Genomic DNA, 22,862 nt, shown 5'->3' on the forward strand with positions numbered 1-22,862 from the left:
TGTTCTGGTTCTCTTCCATGCTATGCTAGGCCCTTCTTCCTAAGAGCTGGTCCCTGGGCCACAGCCATGAGGCCCAGCACCTGATGTTCGGCTACAGACTCAGAGGAATGGTAGCTGCACAGACTGAGACAGAGCTTTCCCGGGGCCTTTCCATGAGTCCTGCCATCAGGGTCTCACTTCAACTTCTGGGTGAGCCTGAGTTCCTGGATGGACTGATTCACTGCCAGTCCATCACGTCCCCATCACTGCCCTCACTTGTGTACAGTCTAGTTCCTGAAATAAATTCTTATTTTAATATTTCTTAATTTTTATTTTTCAATTACAAATTATAGTTGACATTAATATTTTATACTAGTTTCAGATGTACAGCAGAGTGGTTAGACATAATTTATATAATTTACAAAGTGATCCCCCATTAGTCTAGTATCCATCTAAAACCATACATAGTTATTACAATATTATTGACCATATTCCTTATGCTATCTTTACATCCCTTGACTATTTTGTAACTACCATTTGTATCTCTTAATCCCTTTGTCTTTTTCGCCTAGCCCCTAAGCCTCATCCCATCTGGCAACCATCAGTTTGTTCTCTATATCTATGAGTCTATTTCTGTTTTGTTTTTCCACTTATTTTTTCTGTGGATTCCACATCTGAAATAAATGCTTTATCTCATAACAGAGTAACTCTGCTCCCCTATAAAACCCTGAATAACACGCTCCAGTTGTAATTGTCTAATTGGCTTGCAAAGCTCTTGTGAATTATTGCAAAATTGGAAGCCAGTAAAATCCACTCTGTCTGAACTACAGCCCACACTCTGGAGGTTGGTGATTTACTCCATGTTATTGGAAGACACATGGTCTTGGGGTCTCCATTTGCTTGGTCTGAAGTGTGAGGACTATGAATCTAATCTGCACACACATTTCTGAGGCACACCAGCTCTCATTTGTCAATGTGACATGATAGTCATGAAAGAAAACATTTGTCATCGTTGCAGGGAATGACTCACAGTAAGCAGCTAAAACAGTGATAAATTTGTAATCTGCTTCCTTGCTTACTTGTACATCATGCTGAGCATTACCCTGCAGCTCAATGTTTTCCCAACTGCAGGTAATGACTAATTAGTTCATTATAAAATAAATTTAGTGACCATCCACTAGCATTTTCTTTTTCATGAAACATAGAATAAAATTGAACAAAAATATAGTAATGCATTGCATGCAGTAAGAGTAGCTATTGTTCTTTTAAACTGTACATATTTGTGTTGCATTCATGACATAAAGTATACTTGTATATATTTGTGTTGTATTCATGACATAAAGTATATTTGTACAGTCATAGTAAAAAATGATAGAAAATCATTCTCTAGTACAACTCTATTCTATCAAACAGGTAGGGTAGTTGTGTTGAGTAGAGATAAAGAGAAAACAAATCCTTTCTCTAAATCTCTTAGAGCCAAATGTATTTCAAAATTCCTACTTTTCTAGATTTCAGAAAGGTGCCTCTTAGTATATGATGCAATATTAGTAGCAGGCACTAGGGAAGTAGTCCCATCCAAATACCTTGGACAATTCATATTAACTGCGACGGTCTCCCTTCAGCTACCGGTGAGTTCAGGTCAGGTAAATCCAAAAGGTGAAAAGATAAATTTGTAAATTTACAAATTATAGTGTGATAGCCTACACTACAAATAGAATTGCCAAATATTCTAAATATACTTTCCAGGCAGTTAAAATGTGATTTAGTTTTCAAAAGTTTGCTCAGTAAGCATTTTGAATAATGCAGGATTATTAACTGGCAGGCAGACTGAAGGCAGAATACTCAATAAGAGATTCCTGGAGTAAAAAATACAAAAATATACATCCACACAAAGACCCATACACAAATATTTATAGCAGCTTTATTGATAATCACTAAACACTGAAAACAGCTCAAATATCTACCAATTGGTCAATGGATAATTGTGGCCATTTATACAATGAAATACCATTAGCAATAAAAGAGTATAAGTAGGGGAGGATTCAAGATGACGTAGAAGGTAGAGGCTGTGCACGCCCCCTCCAGCAACCACACCAAAATTACATCTAAACTACAGAGCAACCAGTACGCAGATTCACCTGAAGTCTGGCTGAACAGAAGCCCTACAACTAGGTCACCTCGAATAACAGGTCCCTCAAAACAGTAGGAGGGACAGAGATGTGAAATAGCCTGGTCCCACAACCGTGTGAGGCAATCAAGAATGGGGAGGGCTACATTGGCTGCAGAGCCACCTTCCCCACCTGAGGAGTGAGGGGTCCCAGTCACACACTGGGCTCCCTAGCCCAGGTTTCCAGTGCTGGGCAGAGAAATCCCTACAGCCTCTGGCTGTGAAAAACAGTGGACATTGCAGCTGAGTGAGACAGAGGGCTGCGGGAAGTGGAGATCTTCTTCTTAAAGGATCAACACCTGGCCTTACTCAGACAAACTCACTTGCTCTGAGCTCCAGCACTAGGGCAGCTGTTCCAGGTGCGCCAGGGACATATGGAGAGATGTTGAGTTGTTGTGCTTCGGGGTAAGGGCTGGAGGGGCAGCTTGCTCCCAGACATAGGTGCAGGCAGAAGCCATTGTTCCTTTGTTGAGTCCTCCCCACTCCCAGCCTGCAGACACAGGTGCCATCAACCTCGATAACACTGGTCACTCTGTCCAGAAGATTCCCTGAGACTCTGCCTCTTGCAACTTGTGGGCCCACCCAAGCCACTTCCGGTAATTTATTCCATACAAATGGGCTGTCTTGGCCCCTGCTGCAAACTTTCATAAAATCTCTCAAAGGCTGACAAAACCCAAAGAAGCAGCATCTGGCCTCAGTGTGCCCTGCACCTCTTGCTGAGCAGCCCCAAGCCCTGCACCAGTGGCAGCCAGCCTCGGTTTCTAACTTGGCACCTCAAGGCACCTATAAGCCTGACATGGGTGGCAGCCATATGTGGATGGCTTGGTGACTCTTACCAGGTGGCCCCGGACATGCACAGGCTGCAGCTGAACTTGGCCTGCAGCTGGACCTCTCCCAGGTCTGTGCCAAGGAGCCCCACAGCACACCTACTACTTAAAGCCAATCCACTAAGACTGGGAGACTTAGGAGCCCTACCTAATACATAGGAACAGACACAGAGAGGCAGCCAAAATGGGCAAAGAAGCATGTCCCACATGAAAGAACAGAACAAAGCTCCAGGAAAAGAATTCACCAAAAGGAGACAAGCAATATACCAGATGCAGTGTTCAAAACACTGGTTATAAGGATGCTCATGGAACTTAGAGGAAGAGTAGATGAACTCAGTGACAACTTTAACAAAGAGATAAAAAACATAAAAATGGAGATGAAAAACATAATTATAGGGAGCCAGTCAAAAATGAAGACTACAATATCTGAGATGAAGAGTACATTAGAAGGAATCAACAGAGTGGATGAAATAGAGAATCGAATCAGCGACATAGAAGATAGGGTAGCAGTGGACACCCAATTAGAATAGCAACAAGAAAAAAGAATCCAAAAACATTAAGATAGTTTAAGAAGCCTCTGGGACAACATCAAGTATAACAATATTTGCATCATAGGGGTATCAGAAGAAGAGAGAGCAAGGAATTGAAAACTCGTTTGAAGAAAAAATGATGAAAACTTCCCTCACCTGGTGAAGGAAATAGACATACAACTCCAGGAAAATCAGAAAATCCCAAACAATCCCACACCAAGACACATCATAATTAAAATGCCAAAGGTTAAATTCAAAGAGAGAATCTTAAAAACATCAAGAGAAAAGGAATTAGTTATATATAAGGGAATGCCCATAAGACTGTCAGACTATTTCTCAGCAGAAACTTTACAGGCTAGAAGGTCTCGGCACAGAATATTTAAAGTGATGAAAACCCAAGACCTACAACCATGATTACTTTATCCAGCAAAATTATCATTTAGAATCGAAGGACAGATAAAGAGTTTCCCAGACAAGAAAAAGCTAAAGGAATTCATCATCACCAAGCCAGTATTACAGGAAAATTTGAAGGGACTTCTTTAAGAAGAAGAAAAAGTATATATCAAAATTCTAAATAAAGAGTGGCAATAACTACATATCTATCAACAAGTATTTCAAATAAAAAAGAATTAAATGTTCCCATCAAAACATAGGATGGCTTAATGGATAAGAAAACAAGACCCTTACATATACTGGCTACAAGAGACTCACTTCAGATTAAAAGACACGCACAGGCTAAAAGTAATGGGCTAGAAAAAAATATTTCATGATGGACCTAGAGGGTAGTATGCTGAGTGGAGTAATTCAGATAGAGGAAGACAAATGCTATATAATTGCGTGTATATGTGGAATCTAAGAACAAAATAAACAAGCAAAAAAAGCAGAAACAAACTCATAGATACAGAGAACATTTTGAGGGTTACCAGATTGGAGGGAGGTTGGGGGTTTGGTGAAAAAAGGGAAGAGGATTAAGAAATGCAAATTAGTAGTTACAAAATAGTCATGGAGAAAGAAAGTATAGCATAAGAAATATAGCCAATAATATTGTAATAACTATGTACGGTGTCAGAGTGGCACTAGATTTATTGGGGCAATCACTTTGTGAGTTATATTAAGTGTCTAATCACTATGTCGTACATCTGAAACTAGTACAGTATTGTATGCCAATTATCACTGAAAAATAAAAATATTATAATTAATTAAAAAAGGGAATAAGTAGGGATACTTTCTGCTCTATGGATGAACCTAAAAAAGCATCATGCTAAGTGAAAGAAGCCAGATACAAAAGGCTACACACTCTATGGGTTCATTCACATGACAACTTAGAAGAGATAATGTCATAGAAACAAAAATCAGATCAGTGGTTGCCTGAGGCTGGGGGAGTAAAGAAGGGATTGACTACAAAAGGGCAGAGACTTTTTGGAATGGTGACTATATGTATATATCTGGAATGTGGTGGTGGTTATATGACTACATGCTTGTCAAACTCACAAAATTACACACCTAAAATAGGGAGAATTTCACTGAATGTAAATTCTACCTCAATAAAGTTGATGAAAGAGACATTGGTTGAGAGAGAGAGAGAGAGAGAGAGAGAGAGAGAGAGAGAGAGAGAGAGAGAGAGAGAGAGATTGATTTAAGGAGCCCTGGAGTAATGCAGTAAGAAATGACAAAGGCAGTCTAGACTGATGGAGAAGGCTAGATAGGAGAACCAAAATCTCAAACAGTGTAAATGAAGAAACAACACAAGTATCATGTGTTAAACAAGTTGCATCTGTAAATATGTAACTGTTGAAAGTAATATCAAAAATAAACTAAATGATAGACATAGTTCTGTGACATCTCAACATTCAGAAAGAAAGATGGTCCCAAAGGTCCTCCAGCATTTCATTACGATATTTCCACAGAAGCTGCCTCCTGGGCTTCTTCTCCCAGGGAATTTCCCTAGTAGAAAAATTTATGACAAGGATAAAAATAACAATGCTAGATCCAGAGAAACAGTTTCTTTTGTGAATCCCTTTGCTGGAAATTTTGGGAAATTATGTTTTAATAGTTCAAGACCTATTACAAAATTACTGATTTATGAGATAATGGCTAGGGTATTAAAGGACTTTCTTCTAAACAAAGATTCACTTTTTAAAATATGAACAAAAAAATAAAGTAAATACTCTTAAAGTGAGCTGAGATTTGCATGCCTAGAAATTTGAACAGTGTGTCTTTCTCTTCTAGTTTCAGGATACAAGCCTTTTCTACTCTAGCCGAGCCAGATTTCTCAGTGATGTTCTTGGCGGTCATGCCCACCTCAGTCCTTGCTCCTGTCACTGTCTCTCACAAACTCTCTCCTCCTTCTGTGCAAATACTGAACCCTTTTGATTCATCAAGATAAAACCAGCTTTCCATATTAGGTCTCTCCTTTCCTGTCCATACCAACAGTCTCTTGGGTTCCTTGGTAACTAACACAAATACTGTCCATGTCGATATTGAGCTTTGGGGTGTCTACTTGAGAATGGGTGAGCAATTCAGGATGAGAACATTTCTTATGCTTCTTTCCCACCCTCTTTATGCCTACTTCAATGCTGGGTAGCTGGGTATGAGGTATTTATTTACTAAGTACCTCGTTATTGAATGGTACTAGAAATAGTTTTTTTTATACTTGATAAATTGAATGGAACTGAATGTTCAATAACAGCTGTTTATGCTGTAATGAAGTTCTCATTTTGCTACTCAATATTTTCTCTTTATTTTTCTCCCTTTTTATCCCCCCCGCCCAACTCTTCCACCCCTGACCTATGGATGCTGCCATTTCCCCTTAAGGACTGGATCTCTGAAGGCAGGGCATCTCCTCCCACATGTTCGCAGCGCACACCGGAGCCTGGTGCACTCGGGGCCTGCTGCACCCGGGGTATGGTCCGTGGCTCCACCTGGGGTGTGAACCTAGGACCTTCTGCGTGTAAAGCAGACATGCTAACCACTACAGTATGGAACCACCCCCTTGCCACACAGTTTAACAAGCTCTTCAATTAGATATTTTTTGAGTGCCTACTAAGTGCTAGGCATTGTGCTGGCCTTAGAGTTGCCTCCTGGTACACAGATGTATTTTAATGTCATACGTCTGTAAATTCCACAGTCCCTTTTCACTGAGAGGAAATTCTCTAATAGAGAAAAAAGTTTGGCCCATGCTTCTACCTGTTTTCTCCTCCCCGTGAAGCCTTAGTAAGATGTTTTTTGCCCAGAGAGGACTTGTGTCCTTCAGATACTTACAAGCCACCAGTTCAGGGCTACTCCTGGCTTATTTAGTAGAGAAAGCCAATGACCCTCTGAGGCTGTTCAGCTTCCACTCCAGAGCTACCAACAGGACAGGGTAACAGGGACAGATGGTGCTGTTGGTCAAATATATGTGCAGAGCCAGGGTCTGAATGGGACTGGAAATTGTGGGGAGCCTAACTCAGATGGTTAGAGTAAGAAACAAACCCACTGGAATGAGTATGCTCCCTTTGACCCATAGGTTTATCTCACCAGATGCCTCTCAGCAGCAGATGAGTTCATTTGGTTTATTTATTTATTTTTTTGTGGGGGAGGGTTCTTCCCTAAAAATAATTCATGGTAATGTGTGAATGATTTGTAAAACATACCAGCATTCCTGAGGGTAAGGAGAGGTGGTGCTGGAGAGAAACATTAACCACCCAGCCTATGTATCCTAGTAATAAATGAGTCAAACAGAACAACATTCATAGCTTACCACCATTTTTTTTTCAAGAAGTTAAACACCTGTTTTCTGGAAAGTGCTGGTGGCTACCCAACAGGCTTTGAGAGCAAAGCCTGAGAATTCAGCTCCAGATTGCTAAGGGCTTTCTTATCCTACCCAGAAGGCAGTCTACATCCATTATCGTTCTGATACGAAACACTAACAAATACACTGAAATTACATTCATTCCAGCATGGAATTCAATTATCTTTGTGGATTTTAAGTAAATATATTTCACCAGTCACAGCGGAGTGCAGAGAAGATTTCAAACCCAAACATTTCTCATGATGACCAAGTGAAAACAATTTCTTCTCTGTTTATGGCAAGCAGGTCAATGAACAGCATCCGGTGCAAGCCATCTGAAGCGTTCTCTGAGGCTTCTCTAACTTCTCTCATTTAATGTGCATACTTCCCTGTGCTATTGACTCATTAATTGATCTGCATTTTCCATTTCCTTTGTGAATGACACCCTCTCAGGTGTTTTATTGCTCAAGAAATGAGGGCAGAAATATATGATGCTAGTTAACTGCTCTGCTGTATTAATGCCTCTACCTCATGCTTAAAGAGACCATTCATATTGTTTGTTTCTGCTCACCACCTACTGTGCCACAAAGAGTTATGGAGGACCAGGTTCCAGAGAGTTATTTGGTTTTCTGGTGTGAACTTCTGCACTATTCCTGCAGAAAAAAAAAATCTTATCTACCTCTCAGGATAAGACAAGCCACCCTTAATTCCCTGCAGCAATAGAATGATACAATATTGATTCCCAAGTCCTAAGATCCTTGTGTGAAAAACTAAAAGGGCTTAGTATCGCTGCTTACTCTAACAGCCATGATTGTTGATACGTGTTTGCTACTAGAATAGCATTCATGTATTTTCTTCATTGCCAATGACTTTAAACATGTTTCATTGTGTTTAAATGGATGACTTCTGAAATGGTACTCTTATTGTCTAAGAAAAATACAATCTGTGTTACCAACAAATTGTAATTACTTTATGTGGCCTTCTGAACTGAGAGCAACAACTCTTTTATGTAATAAAATGGTTTAAGATATGTCTAAAGTACTCTCCCTCTTCCATAGTAAGAGAGTAATCTCAGTCTTCACAAACTATTCTGTTTTTAAAGCTTTCCTTGCTACAGAATGATATTCAGGTATATCGATGCAAACTGTGCAAGTCTTTCTTAGTTATGCAGGTGAAACATTATTTTAAATAAAGTTCTAGCTTACAAACTGTTCATGAAATTCAGTGCAACAAATGTTATTTTGTGTCTGTTTTACATAAGGCATCATGCTAAATCCTTAGTCATGAATATAGTAAGTACTCCATTCTTGCATGCATACTATCTGAAAGGTAAAAGTTTTACCTAAGAGAAACCATATACACATACACATATGTAAAATCAGGACAGAGAGACATCAGAAGAGGGTGAAGTAATACAACAGAGGTGCCTATAAATGGCAAGATTTTGACCATAAGTCACAACACAATGGATATTCTAGATAGAAATAGAGGCTAGAAACAGTGGGGGTGAATTTAGACTAGAATTATTAACAAACTTAAAATGTGTACAGAAGAAATTAGTAAGAGAAAATTTGACTGGAAATATGGGTGGGGAATGCATTTGGAACAATTTTTAATATTAGGTTGAGAACTTAGAAATTAATTCAGTAGACAAATAAATGATTTCATTATAACTGTGTTTTAGTAAATAGAATTTAGTTTTCCTGTCTAGCATGAAGGAAATATGGAAAAATTGGAATAGGACAGTAATATAAGGCAGAAGACCATTTCACATTCCCAAGGAAGAGTAAGGTCGATCTATCCTTAAGTAATGATCGTAGGAAGTGTGTTGCAAGGAGGGAGAAGACATAAGAGCCTTTCAGAGAAAAAAAAAGTTTCTCTTACATGTGTAAATCAGTGCAGTACAGGAGTGAGCCAAGAGGAGGGCCAGAAGAAAAGGTTTGCACAGGCATATGAAGCTTGGGAGTCCTGCTTGATAGAAGCTTCCATGGGTCTCCCTGACAGAAAGGGTATAGGAAACTGAGACCACGAAAGGGAGTCAGAGAACACAGCCAATGATATTTTTACAGAATCACCACTCTGGCAACAGGGTTGCACCTGGTGTATAAGAAGGCTTTCAAGATGTCTGCAGGGGGTAGCAAAGAGAAGGAACATGGGCTTTAAATCAGAACGACCTCACTTCCACATGCTCATGTGTAAAGAAGTTATTTAACCTCTTTGCATTTTCATTTACATGTTATCTATCTGAGTGAAACTACTATGCTATAGAAAATGGTGTAATACTGTAATTGCTACTTCAAATATTCTGTGTAAATTTAGACAGATTTATGTGTCTGTGTGAAGAAATATATCAGGAAAAAAAGAGCTAAAAAGAATTATTTTCACTTTGTTCATCTAGGATGATGCATTTCCAAAGATCCTGATGGAAAACTCAAACAGTACCTGTGAAATATGCCTAATAGAAACTGTCACTTTATCCAGGCAATGTTTTGGTCCCTAGCTAAGGCATTTAATTGGCTGAGTTATGGAAAAGAAATAGAGCTATGAGAGAGCTAATTTCAGATTCGTAGGTAAGATGCCGAACGACTAAGAAATCTGAACTCTATACTTATATTTGACCATTAGTACAATTCTCCAAAACATCATTTTATAGACTCAACATCCAAATGTTACCTCTGTATCAAACAGCATGAGTTTCCTGTCTATTATTCATCATGCTGTCTACACCAGGACTTGAAATCATTAAGTGATATATTATACAGTTCATTTGGTCATATCACCAATGAAATTTAAAACATTCCTGCTTTACCTCTTATTTTGTATAGAGCAAGGTGCCAAAATAACCACCTGGAGATTCAGGTTTTAAGTTAAAGAATGCACCATTCTCTGTAAGACCTGATCTTTATCATTCATTAACTCCAACACTGTTTATATTAGTCATAATGACCCAATTTAGCAAAGGTGGAGATTACAAATCAGAACATCTTTTCTTCCAGCCATGTTTTGAAAGAAAGAGAAGTTTAATGAAAGATTACATCTTTTGTTTTCGAAGAAAAATAGATCTGTTACTAAGTACTTATTAAATGATGTCAACTATGCTTGAATAAAAAAAATGGTTAAACTAATTACTTTCATGTTATAAGTCAAAGTCCTGGATAAAGCTCTCAACAGCTTAAGAAATGTAAATCCTCTACATATATTAATCTCTAGCTTTTAATCTGTGTTTCAGGTATAAAAAAGATATTTTGGCAGATCAAAGAAAACAACACATTTAATCAATTGTATAAGATAAGTTCATATAATATATAAAGTTTATATAATATCACATAGGTGTAAAAGCCTCAGATATAAGATCTATTTTTTTTCTGATTGTGAGGAAGTTATACCACTTGTTATAGACTGATTTTTTAAAAAATTTTCTCTCCTCCCCGACCCCTCTCTCTTTTTATTTAATTCCCTTCAGTTCCCATTTTCCAACCTTCATCTGGTGTAGAATAGTTATTTGAATATGTTTAACGTGTACCTTCAGGGTATATATGTTGTGTTCTTATAAGATGTGCATTATTGTTTTTTATATATGCGTATGTATTTATGTATGTATTTTTTATGACAACCCAGAGTTTATTACTAAAATTCAATTGGTACTGTCATATTACACGTTCTTTTTTAAAAATTTTATTTTATTATTAGTTTCAAGTATACAGTACATGGTTAGACATTTATATAGTTTATAAATGAACCCCCTGATTGCTCTTTCTCAACTCTAGCTCTCTACCTAGCCATTACATTAATGCTAACTGCATTCTCTATGCCACCCTCCCCACCCCCGTGACCATCTATCAACTACTAATCTGTACTTCTTTAACCCTTCACCCCTTTCTCTCAGCCTCCCAACACCCCTTTTTTCTGGCCATCACCAGATTGTCCTCTATATTTGTGATAGACTGATATTTTTGTCTCCTCAAAATCATGTTGAAATCCTAACCCCTAATGTAATAGTATTAAAGGGTGAGGACTTTGGAAGGTGAATAGGTTGTGAGGGTGGAACCCTCATGATGGGATTAGTGACCTTATAAAAGAGACCCCAGAGAGCTCTCCTGCCATTTGAGGACACAATGAAAAGATGGACATCTATGAACCAAGAAGCAATTCCTCACTAGACACTGAATCTGCCACTGCCTTGATCTTGGACTTCACAGCCTCTTGAACTGTGAGAAATAAATGTTTGTTGTTTAAGCCACCTAGTTTGTGGTATTTTGTTATAGCAGCCTGAACAGACTAAGACAGCACTTAATAACTGCTTGTAGCAAGAATAAATGAGACTTCTACCTACTATCTTATGATAAAATGTGACTATCTCATGATAATGAGCTTAAATAAAATCCAAGTCAGAATTCTGGTTATCTTATAAGTTTATTTGGAATAAAGATAAAACCATTCAATTGGCCTTAATCATAATATAGCCTTTTTTTCTAACGATGTGTAAGGGAATGGATAATGGTGGTAGATGTGCTCCCACTCCCACCCCCACACCCAGAACAAACATCTCTCCTACCTGACCACGGCATTCATTTTTGCCTGAAATCATTTTAACTGAGTGCTCTAGTCAGCCACTAGCAATAATATGAGTTCCCTGGATATGCGCTTATGGAAAACAATATTATTATTTAGTATTGTGATTGATTCTAAGTTTTTTAAAAAAAAAGAAGAAAGGGAGAGGAAGAAAAGATTCATTAAAAAAATAATAAAACAAAGTCTATTAGTGCCAAAGAATATTTTATATATGCACACTACATATGTTTGAGAGAACTGAATTTTTTTACTTTAATATAAGTTCAGTAAATGCCTGAGAATAATGGTGCAATACCAGAAGAATCAATTCCATCTAATTCTCTGGTGTATTTCCAAGCTGCTTCATTGTATCAAGGCAAAAGAAGCCTAAGTATGTGTCTTACTTTATAAGAGGAGTATAACAATAGAATTGCTGCAAATATTTCCCCCAGAAGGGTCACTTCTTTGAGCATCAGGGCTATTTAGCCTCACACCATGATAAGCAAGGGTTCTGGACCATGTGTGAGCTGCAGAAGGGTGTGAAGCAGGTAATGTGAATTATCTACCATATAATATTTACTATACACATGTGCACACACGTGCATGCACACACACACACAACAGGGGGAATTTAAAGGACAATAGAATTATTTTAGACACCTGTCACTATGACCAAAGAGTATGGAATGGGCCACACCCAATCTGTAGATTCTACACTATAGCTGCTGCTCTCTCCCAATCTTTCTGCTTGTCCTACACATCCATAATCCAATCATTCACTGAGTTGTAACTTCAAATTTTACTTCCTAAAACATATCTGAGATACATCCTTTCAATCATATTTAATTGTCACTACCTCGATTCAGACATTTGTAATGACTCTCCTGAACTATAATAATGCTTTCTAGCTGATCTCCTTGCTCATCTAAGCCATTCTCTGGTCTCTAGTTCTGCCCATTGACATTTATAGAGTCACATCTAACACTATCTTCCCCAAGTTTTATATCCTTCGATGGTTCCCCAGTACTGTCAGATAAGATCAAAACTTCTTGCCATTGCCTATAAAGTACATCCTGTTATCAGTATCATTTCTGTTCCATTTGTGCCCTCATCTGATGGATAGACTCCAAGGTAATTATCCTTTAAAACCTTGCCTAGGCAGCTCCTGAAGTCAAGCTTTCCCAGACAACTCCCTCCTTCCCCCCATCTAGGCAGCCAGACCTCATCTCACCTCCCCTCACATACGCAGGCACATTGACCTCATCCTTTCTTTCCCCCATTGTGTATTGAAAATATTATTGTAGTGGTATGGGTTTGTGGAACATTGCAGCTGCTCAAATAACATTTTCAAATAATTGCACTAAATGGTAGCATGCAATTTACTGTGTTATATTTTATGTTTACATATTGGTATCTTCCATAAGACCAAGACCACATCTCCTCACCCCCTTACCCCCAGCCTCCAGCATAGTTACAATCATGTGTGTTAAACAAATGCTTATTGACATTGAAGCATCATCAATGTCGGCATGGTGAACTGTTAATAAATAAAAGGTAGAGTCACAGAAAACTGAATTCACATCTTGCCTTTGACACTCACTAGCTATGTGATATTGAGTAAAATACTTTACCACTCTGATTTTACTTTGCTCCTTTGTAAAATGGAATGGTATACTGTGATAGGCTATGTCACTTCTCCCAACTAGACACTTTCCTTTTCTGTAACAATAATATACATACCTGGCCATTCCTGTGTGATTTACAGTGCACCCTTTTGAGAATCATGCTTCTCAACTCCATGGACCTTGAAGTTGTCCACATAACCTGCTTAGGCAACTGAAAGTAAGCAGAAGTAACTTGTGGTTCATCTGAGCAAACGCATTAAAAGCCATTGCTCGCCTTGGGCATAGCAATTTTTCCCAGCCACAAGAAAGACTTATACCAGGTGAAGGTTCTATTTCAGCCTAGGTCCCAGAATCAAGAAAGCACCCAGAGAAGAGCCTCAGTTAATCCATAGCCTCTGCAGTTTCCATTTAACATGAGCAACAAATAAACCTTTGGTCTTATAAGTCATTGAGGTATGAGGTTGTTAGTTAGCTTAGCATAAGTCAACAGAATCAGACTCTAAAATGTTGTGAGAATTAAATTAATTAAATTAGCAAAGTACTTAACAGAGAGGCCAGCATATGATAGGTTTTTCACAAATCTAAGTTCCTTTCCCCTATCATGTTTATTTGAAAACCCAAATCTAGCCCAGGAGTGGGTATAGGGTGAATTTTGAAAATATTCAAATAAATGAAAAAACAAATGATTTGGGCTTAATTTTAAACACAAAAATATAGAAACATCCTTTTCCTCTAGTCATTTCCTGAATATAAATTACTTTGACAAGATTTTATATCATCATTTCAAAATAACTTGCTAACATTTCCAGGAATATTTATATACAGTCTGAAAGAATTAAAGCATTTAGAAGCTCAGCTTTCCAAAAGCCAACACAACAGAGTAAATCATTTAAGAAATCTGTGTTGTACACCTCTATGTGCAAAAATACTGTGGTTTTATAAGCTACAAGTCTGACAACACATTAACAAATCCCAACTAAGATTTCCTTTATTTAACTCCATAGACCACAAGATTATAGCAATGGCATGATTTAAATTTAAATGTTTTTTCCTTCTGTATGCTTCGCAGAGAGGCAATATAAAGAAATACTTGTCTTGATCTAAATGAATAGGTATTCAAATGATCCATTTTATCCTACAGACTTATAAGCTTTATTTAAAAAAAACTTTAGGAAAACATAGCAGTTACTATAGAAATTAATACCTTTGTTTCTATCACAATTGATTTTACTTAACCATCTCATTTCTTGGATATAAGTTTTCATATAGAAAAGCATATCATAAAACCATCATTGCTTTTCATTATTTCCCAACATTTTTTTTTACAACATTACATAAAGAAACAGCATAAATTTCAATTTCACAGCTAGTGAGTTATACATAAAGCTGGAGGTATAAAATAATTTAAAAACTGGCCTTAAATTTTTGAAGGAATTTATTCATTCTCTAAAGGAAAAGGCCACTAGGAACTAAAATTTATCAGGAAGGACATATTCCATGAAAGTAGGGAGCTAGGCCAACAGAGAAATGACTCACTAATGTTTATTTAAAAGGTCATTTATTTATCAAACATTTATTAAATGTCTATTACTTGCCAATTCCTGGGCTAATACTAGAGGTTGTAAGATGGCAAGACATATGTCCTGCCTTCAGATGCTTAGGGATAATATAAGACACTGACATGTTCTGGGAGGAGATAGGGATTAGGCATGAACAACTGCAGTGTCCTGAAGGGACTTATAGGCAGGAATCAGGGAAAGCCAATGAAACACAACACAGAAACATTTGCTAAGCCCTGACTTGATTCCGTTTCCACGGAATCAGGTCCTCATTCATGTCTTCCTTTATCCAATTATTTCAATTTGGTTGCCTAAGTGGGTTAGGTGCAAGGTGCCTCAGTGAACAAGACAGATACAGGCCCTGTCCTTGTGGAGCTCTTGAGTTTATTTTTATTACAGGGATTCCTATCATGGGGAGCAGCCAGTATTGCACTCAGAACATTAGACTCAGTAGTTTTGAGAAGAGAGACTCAGAAGTATTCTATTGTCAATATGAATGTCAACATATTAAGTAATTGTTTACACTGACACACAGAATAAAGCCACTTCTTCCTATACTGTCAGGGATGAGCCAGCTCCAGCTGCAGGCTGCCCTATCGTCCTGCCAATTGCTACAATGTAATGGTAAAAGGACATTGGGGCTCTGGTCTCTTTCTTTTCTTAAAAGCCCACTCTTTCACAAGCGCTCTCCAACCAAATCCATGTACGCTTCCCCATCAAGGACTCAGTCAAGTACCCACCAAATGTCTGATTAGCTAGCACACACCAGGCAGTACCTGGGGTACCAGGGTATCAAGGTAGCATGATCCTTTCCATCCCAAAGTCGGAGAAGAGTTTCAATACAATATGTCCAGTACTACAAAAAGAATGCAGAAAGTGTTACAAGAATTGTGGGAGTCCTGAGAGTAAGGTCTCACAAAAGCAACAATGTCTAAAACTTGAAAGGTGGGTGGCAGCTCCCCACAGAATAGATGCAGGGGGACGAGCCTGACAATGGATAGACTGTGGAAGGTTGCTCAGCCCCCAAAAGACATAGCCCCGCCTTTTGAATTATGTCTACACAAGGGGAAAAATCCTAGAAATATTTGTGTTTCATCATAGCCGGCTGTTTTGGGGGCAATTTATATTTTAAAATATCCTTTGAAAAAGCAAGATATTTTATTCTACGATCCAAGTAGAACATCAAATAAAATCATGTACAATATTGTTAATAATGATGTAATCTGAGGTATTGTTCTGATTGTACAGATTTATTAAGAATAACTTCATTTCTTTTTAACTAAAAATAGATAAGAGGTCAGTAAAAGATTTGTTATTTTTAAAAAGGCAGCAATAAAGTTTTCCCAGAAAGCAGGAACTTTTATTTCTGTTGGCACGTTAATACACATGAGCCTATTTACTTGTTGAAATATTTTGTCTCAGACAAAAGTATAGCTTTGGAGAAAGAAAACCCTGTTCAGTCTTTGCTAAAAGTATATTGTGATAGATACTACTAGAGCTTTCTGATATTTCTACTTCTTGTCTCCTTACTGGGTACATGGCAGAATTAGCAAGGTGACTCCCTTTGGGCCATAAACTGTGAGCTGCAGTGACAAATGCCACTTCCAGGTGGAAACACTCAAGATACAGTATGCAATTCTCCAATCTCTCCATCCACACTTAAGTGAACACAGAAACATCATGCTGAGACAGAAGTGTCACAGATTGAGGCCAAACGGTGACATACCATATAGAGGCTGCCCTGTACAGCTGTCTGTCCTCCTCATTAGATTTTGCACTGAGAATTTGGGCCTTTCCCTGGTTGATACACTTGTTTAGAACATGCAGAGTATCAATGAATTGACAAAGCCATGCCCAACTGCATCACCTTAACCTAGATTAGTGAACTAAGATTTCCAAGTATGTGTAATCATAAGCTTAAAAAATCTGCACAGAAAGTTAAGCTTTCTGATTGAAATCCAAATATGTTAGGCGCAGATCTTTTTCTCTATAATAAAAACAAAAACAAAGAACGCAATAGTCTTCTTTTGTTATGTACATGTCAGTATGGTAGCACCAGGATTGGGAAGGAAGTATTCGAGGTGGCATCAAAGATATACTAACCTATATTCTTCTTCTGTTAATTAACTGATATCCCCCAGAGGGGCAATGTGATTGTTTGCAAGGTGAACATATGACCATGAATTCAGCCATATAAGCTGTGACAATGTGCATTTATTCTGAGACAATGCATATAATCACAAAGTTTCCAAAAAGTGAATGGTGAACATTATCTCATGGCAAATGTTACTGCAAGGAGGGAGGGCAGTGCATATCCTTAGGTTTTCCTTTCAATTACAAAATGTACAACAGAGGACATCTTTGCTTTCTTATCCCTGGAGAAAGCTTTGAAGCTTTAGCTGACTCAGTCGCTTCTTTTCTTTTAGATGTGACCATTTTAAAATAACCTGCTAGCAAAGAGATTGATAAGCAAACTTCAAAGGACATAGTGATGAAAGGATCAATATCTCTTAAAACTGCTCTAAAGAACCAGATAGATTCATTTAAGGAATAAATGAAATTCCCTTTGAGAGAAAGAAATGGTTAAACTTGAGAAGAAAAAAAGCAAAGCCATATTTAACAGCACTGCTTAACATTCTTTGCAACAATAAATGCACAACAATCCCAAAGATCGATATCTGTTGTGTAGTTTAACATACTTAATGCAATTCAGAGAATACTCTCTGCCCTTAAATGAGAAAACATGGAATGACATGGGAAAACACAGGATGACATTTTAAGATAATACCTAAAAATCAGGATGATCACTAAACTGAGATGACAGTTCAAAAATAAAGCATGTTGCTTGATATATTCCTTAATAACATTTCTATTTGTACATTTATTTGGAATCATATCAATTTTAAGGAGGTATTATAATGTGGAATTTATACTGTCTGGCTTTATTTAAAATATTCACAAAACGAGAACAGACAATAAGGCTTGTGATTTGACACTATGCCCTCAGAGCTACAGAAATAGGAAAAATAAAACAACACAAAACAGAAGAAACCTGTAAATCGAGAACTTGGTGTGCATTTTTGTAAAACTCTTACTGTTTGAAACCAGGCAAACATTTACTTGAATACAGATCAATATGAGTGGCTCTGAGTTTATGGGTAGACAACTTGATTTTCTTTGAGTTTCCTTGTCTGAGAGATAGCAACCATGGTCTACAGTAGCAGCCAGTGATAGCCAACAGCCAACTCCTGCAAGCTGCCTGCTTTTGTAAATAAAATTTTATTGGAACATGGCCATACCCATTATCTATGGTTGCTTTCTGCTACAACAGCAAAGTAAGGTTGCAACAGAAATCGTATGGTCTATGAGGCCTGAAATGTTTACTATCCGTCCTTTACAGTAAAAGTTTGCTAATCCCTGGTCTCTGTGGTGGTTGTATGGACCAGAAATGATTTAACAGTGCTTAGCACAGGGTATCTGTTTTCATTAAATCATTATTCAAGGAAGCACAAGATTAAGGTCACATAAGCTGGGAAGAAATGTTTCAATTGTCACATCCTTTTGATCAATGAATCCTTAACTATTTTAGAAAAAGCTCTTGCCCAAAGTGCTTCATTTAGGGGAAAGCAAAGAATCTCAACATGTCCTTTCTTCTATGAAAAAATGACCCTGGTTAAATGTGAATTAAAAGGACACTGAAATACCATTTCTCACCTATCAGAGAATCTCAAGTTTGACAGAATACTTTGTGACAAGGATCTGGGAAAATAGTTATATTCATGCATTGCTGGTGGGAGTGAAAATTGTTGAAACTCTAAGGAGAAAACTTGGCAATATTTAACAAAATTCTCTATGAATTTACTGCTTGATTGGACCTGGGAATCACTCCCTAAGATATCTGGCAAAAATACAAGTGTGCACAAGGTTATCCATTACATTTTTGTTGTTTTTGTTAACAGAAAAAGATTAGAAACAGCCTAAATATCTATTCATAGGGCACTGAAGACGGAGTTAAAGCAAATGGCCTGTGATCCATTTTCATCTTTAATACCAAAGAGACACTGGGGATAGGAGAAGATGTTAATTGAGCTGGTTTAGGCTCCTTGTAAACATATTAACTAGATCACTAGGCAAACAGATTAATGCAGTTTGGTGCTCGAGAGAGAGTTCTCATTGATGGAATGCTTCAATCAAGAAATTCCTAGTTTAGAATGTTATAGTAAACAAATCTTCAATCCATAGATTTATTAGGCATGAATCTCTGGAGAACATCACATAAGCTATTCAAATTTCTTAGGTCTAAAATAGGGGATGTTGCAAAATTAAATGTTCCTTGCTATGTGAGGGAACTGCAAATCTCATTAAAAACCCCATTTATTACTCTGGGCCAGAAAGCATGGATCTGGGTGACAAAGAAGGGCCTGGGGAGCCAAATGGGATATCCTCAATTTCTCCCTGCCGTACGAAGTATCCCTTAATAACCAGTATCCTTGAAATTATTAGTAAAGCTTGATACTGTATAAGATCCCTAATTTGATCAATCTCATTCTTTGTGTTAGCTCATCTACACAAAGGAATGTCATTTTCAGATTAATGAAATAAAGACTACCTATATCCACCAATATGGAATAATCTCCAGGATATATTCTCAGTAAAAAAAATGAAGTGCAGAAGAATGTATACAATGTATCTCTTCATGCAAGGACAGGTCAAGGATGAAGATATATATAAATATTGGCTTCCATATGCAAAAATAAACATTGGAAGATTAAGCTAAAAGTTAATAAACATGGTAACTATACAACAAAGAAGGAACAGGGCACAAGAGAAAGGGATGGATGTGATATTTCTCTGAAAAAACTTTGTCATATAATTTGTACTTGTAGACATATGTTATATATTTAAAATTCAAATTAACTTTAAAAATCTATTGAAATTAAAAATATTCTGAAACAAATTAATAAATTATATATAAAATTTATAACATGACCACATAGAGAAAAAAAATTCAAGCAACTTTAGTTTTCAGTCTTTTTGATTGTCCATCCTTAATAAAATATAAAATTAGGAGAGTACAAATTTTTAAAACTTCATTCAGTTGTCTTATTGTTAGTGGTAATATTAGTATTAGTATAATATTATATAATATTAATATTATACATACATTAATATAATATTATATTATTATAATATTATAATATTAATATTATACATACATTAAAATGAAACAAGTTTTGTTAAGAACTAAGATTTTTAATGAAAAAGAGATATACATTTTATAGAAAAGTTTAAAATTCTGTAAGATTATACTTCATGGGAAATATTGTATGACTTCAAGATTTATTTTTCTTAAAAAAGGTCCTTCCAGCTTTATCTTTTGAAAAAGCCCAGAAACATCATTCCAGAATTGATGAGAATTCCTAGTATTTAGATTGTAGTTTCCAAATATCATTATCCACAAAGAAGGAAGGGCTCCTTGAAGAATGGCTGACTCCAGATCTGTAAAACTGGATGCGCTCGGTTCATCTAGTTGTACTAGTAACATGGAAACTATAAAAGACCAGTAGGCCTGTGTTGAAAGGAAAAGAAGTCAACACGAAGTTGTTTCCAATAACAAAAAGGAATAATCTGAGTTTACATGAAATAGGAGGATAGACTAATAAGTAAAACAATATCACAAATGGACAAATCCAGAATGTGAGACATTCTACAAGACACCTGACCTGGTTTCTTCAGAAGTCAATGACATGAAGAAAAACAAAAGAAGTTGGGAGAGAACTGGGGGAAACCATCTAAATAAAGAGGCTTGAGAGATCAAAATGGAATGTGTGAGCTTTAGTAGCATGTTGATTCTAATCAATATCTGTAAAATGATATTTTTTAGATTATCAGAAAATTTAAAAATTGATCGGGTAATAAAAGATGCTAAGGACATATTATTTGTATTTGGTTATAATAGTGGCATTATGATTTTGAAAGAAAACACCCATTTTTTTCAGAGATGTATACTGACTTATGTAGTGATAAAATGACATAATGTCTGAAATTTTTAAAAAAAATATTTCAGCCAAAAAAAAATAAGGAAAGCAAATATGACAAAATCTTACTGAAGCTGGGAAAAAGATATCTGATGTTTGATTTGCTTTTCTCTCTCCTTTTGTGTATGCTTGATGTTTCTCATAATATGAAAGAAAAATCAAGAGAAAAATGTTTTGGGAAAAGATTTCATATGAAATAAAGTTGCATATAGTTTTCCATTCTTTGTTTTAAGTTGGCCTCTAGGATCTGCCCATCCAATCCAATCTCCCTGCAATAACTTTAAAAACTAACTATGAGAACTTACTGTGAGACCCAACAGTGATGGTGTTGATTGAGTGGAAGTGTATGTAGAGAAATAAATAAATATTTGAATCAATTTAAAAATGGCACAAAAATACTATTACAGTTGGTCTGGTGATGATCTAGTCTCTCTTACTGTTGGAGAAATAATGCACTTTAAAGTATTTTATTATTTATTTATAGGCTGTAAGCATTCTGTCAGATCGAGATACATGAAAACACTTTCAATACGATGAAAAGAACTAGTCAAAACCTACATTAGAGTAAAAAATTTAAAATTGCTTTCTTTCAATAGCTATATCAACATTGCAAGTTTAATATAAGATGCTAAATACCACCGGGAGAGATCTGTCTAATATGCTGCCATTCAGTTCCAAGGACACGTGGTCTAGTAACTTTATTGACTCTACTTCTATATTTTCTGATGTTATAATGAGTCATTTTTTTTTCTTTCGAGGACATGCTGGTATAGAAATGCTTAAGAGTGACATGATCTCAGTTTTTCCCTTAGAGCTAATAAGATCTAATAATTTTAATAATTGAAAAGGTATTAATATAAATTTCTCTGTATTAAAACTGTAAAACTGAATATTTCATATTAAGTCAATCAGCTAGGAAAAAAGTACACTCTAATTCCTGTAAATCTCTAAATATACAACTTACCTTTTACGTTTCACAGGTTTCGCAGCTTAAGAAGCATTTCAAATAAATTGCTCTATTTAATCTTCATGTCCACTGTGTATGCAGGCAAGGATTTTATAAAGTAAAGCTCTACTTTATAAAAAAACTGAGTCTCAAGGGGCAAAATAATGACTTACCCAGGGGCATGCACTTATCGAAGCAGTGGTAGCAATACCACTGATTTACAATCAATAAATTACTTAGCATAAAATAGTACATTAGTCTCTAGAAGTGGAAACATGCTAAATCTACTTACCTTTCAAAGCCAATCTGCCGAAATGTCTTTTCCCATGTTGAACCTGTAGCAGAAGGAAGGAACATAATTAGTGCACATCACGTATCCAGATAGTTTTGTTCTGTTTTTTGCACACCTTGCTAGGTATTCAGTTTTATATTTAAGTGGAAGACTTTGTTTTCCTTCAAATGCATCACTCCTCACCTCCAGTCCCCAAATGGCCTTTTAGAGAACATTCCACATCGGGAGTTAAGCACATATCCCTGAAATGGGACAAATCTCTATGCCACTTTCTTGTGGTAAGGCAGTAGACCACTAAATTCATTCTCTAAACATCTACATGTGTCTGGTTCAGAGTGATATGAGCAAAATTCTCCTGTCAAAAATAATGAAACTGCCTATTATAAGTTGTACTCTCTAAAATTCAACCTTTGCCTGTGTGTAGCATATGTAAAGCTAGATGACACTATAAGAAAGCAATATTTGCCATCCCAAAATATGTCTCTTTATCATGAGGATAATTTTAGGCTGATTATTTTTAAGAAACAGGGGACTCTGGATGTTTTTCTTTTTACTTCTTCTTAACCATCTAAAGGGATT

General features: G+C 36.7%; 1 protein-coding gene across 7 annotated transcripts in view; it reads right to left on the bottom strand.

The window, feature by feature from the left end:
- PIEZO2 (piezo type mechanosensitive ion channel component 2) overlaps positions 1-22,862 on the bottom strand; it is a 382,528-nt gene that overhangs the window by 168,140 nt on the left and 191,526 nt on the right. For all 7 annotated transcript variants that reach the window (XR_005649322.1, XM_039845973.1, XM_039845987.1 and 4 more), the window contains exon 4: positions 22,284-22,326. Coding sequence is in view for 6 of the 7 variants with exons in the window: in XM_039845973.1 (XP_039701907.1) it covers positions 22,284-22,326 (43 nt within the window). In the remaining variant the exon portion in view is untranslated. The remainder of the gene's footprint in view (positions 1-22,283; positions 22,327-22,862) is intronic.

Source organism: Pteropus medius, unplaced genomic scaffold, assembly GCF_902729225.1.
Source record: "Pteropus medius unplaced genomic scaffold, Ma_sr-lr_union100, whole genome shotgun sequence".
Classification (NCBI taxonomy): Eukaryota; Metazoa; Chordata; class Mammalia; order Chiroptera; family Pteropodidae; genus Pteropus; species Pteropus medius.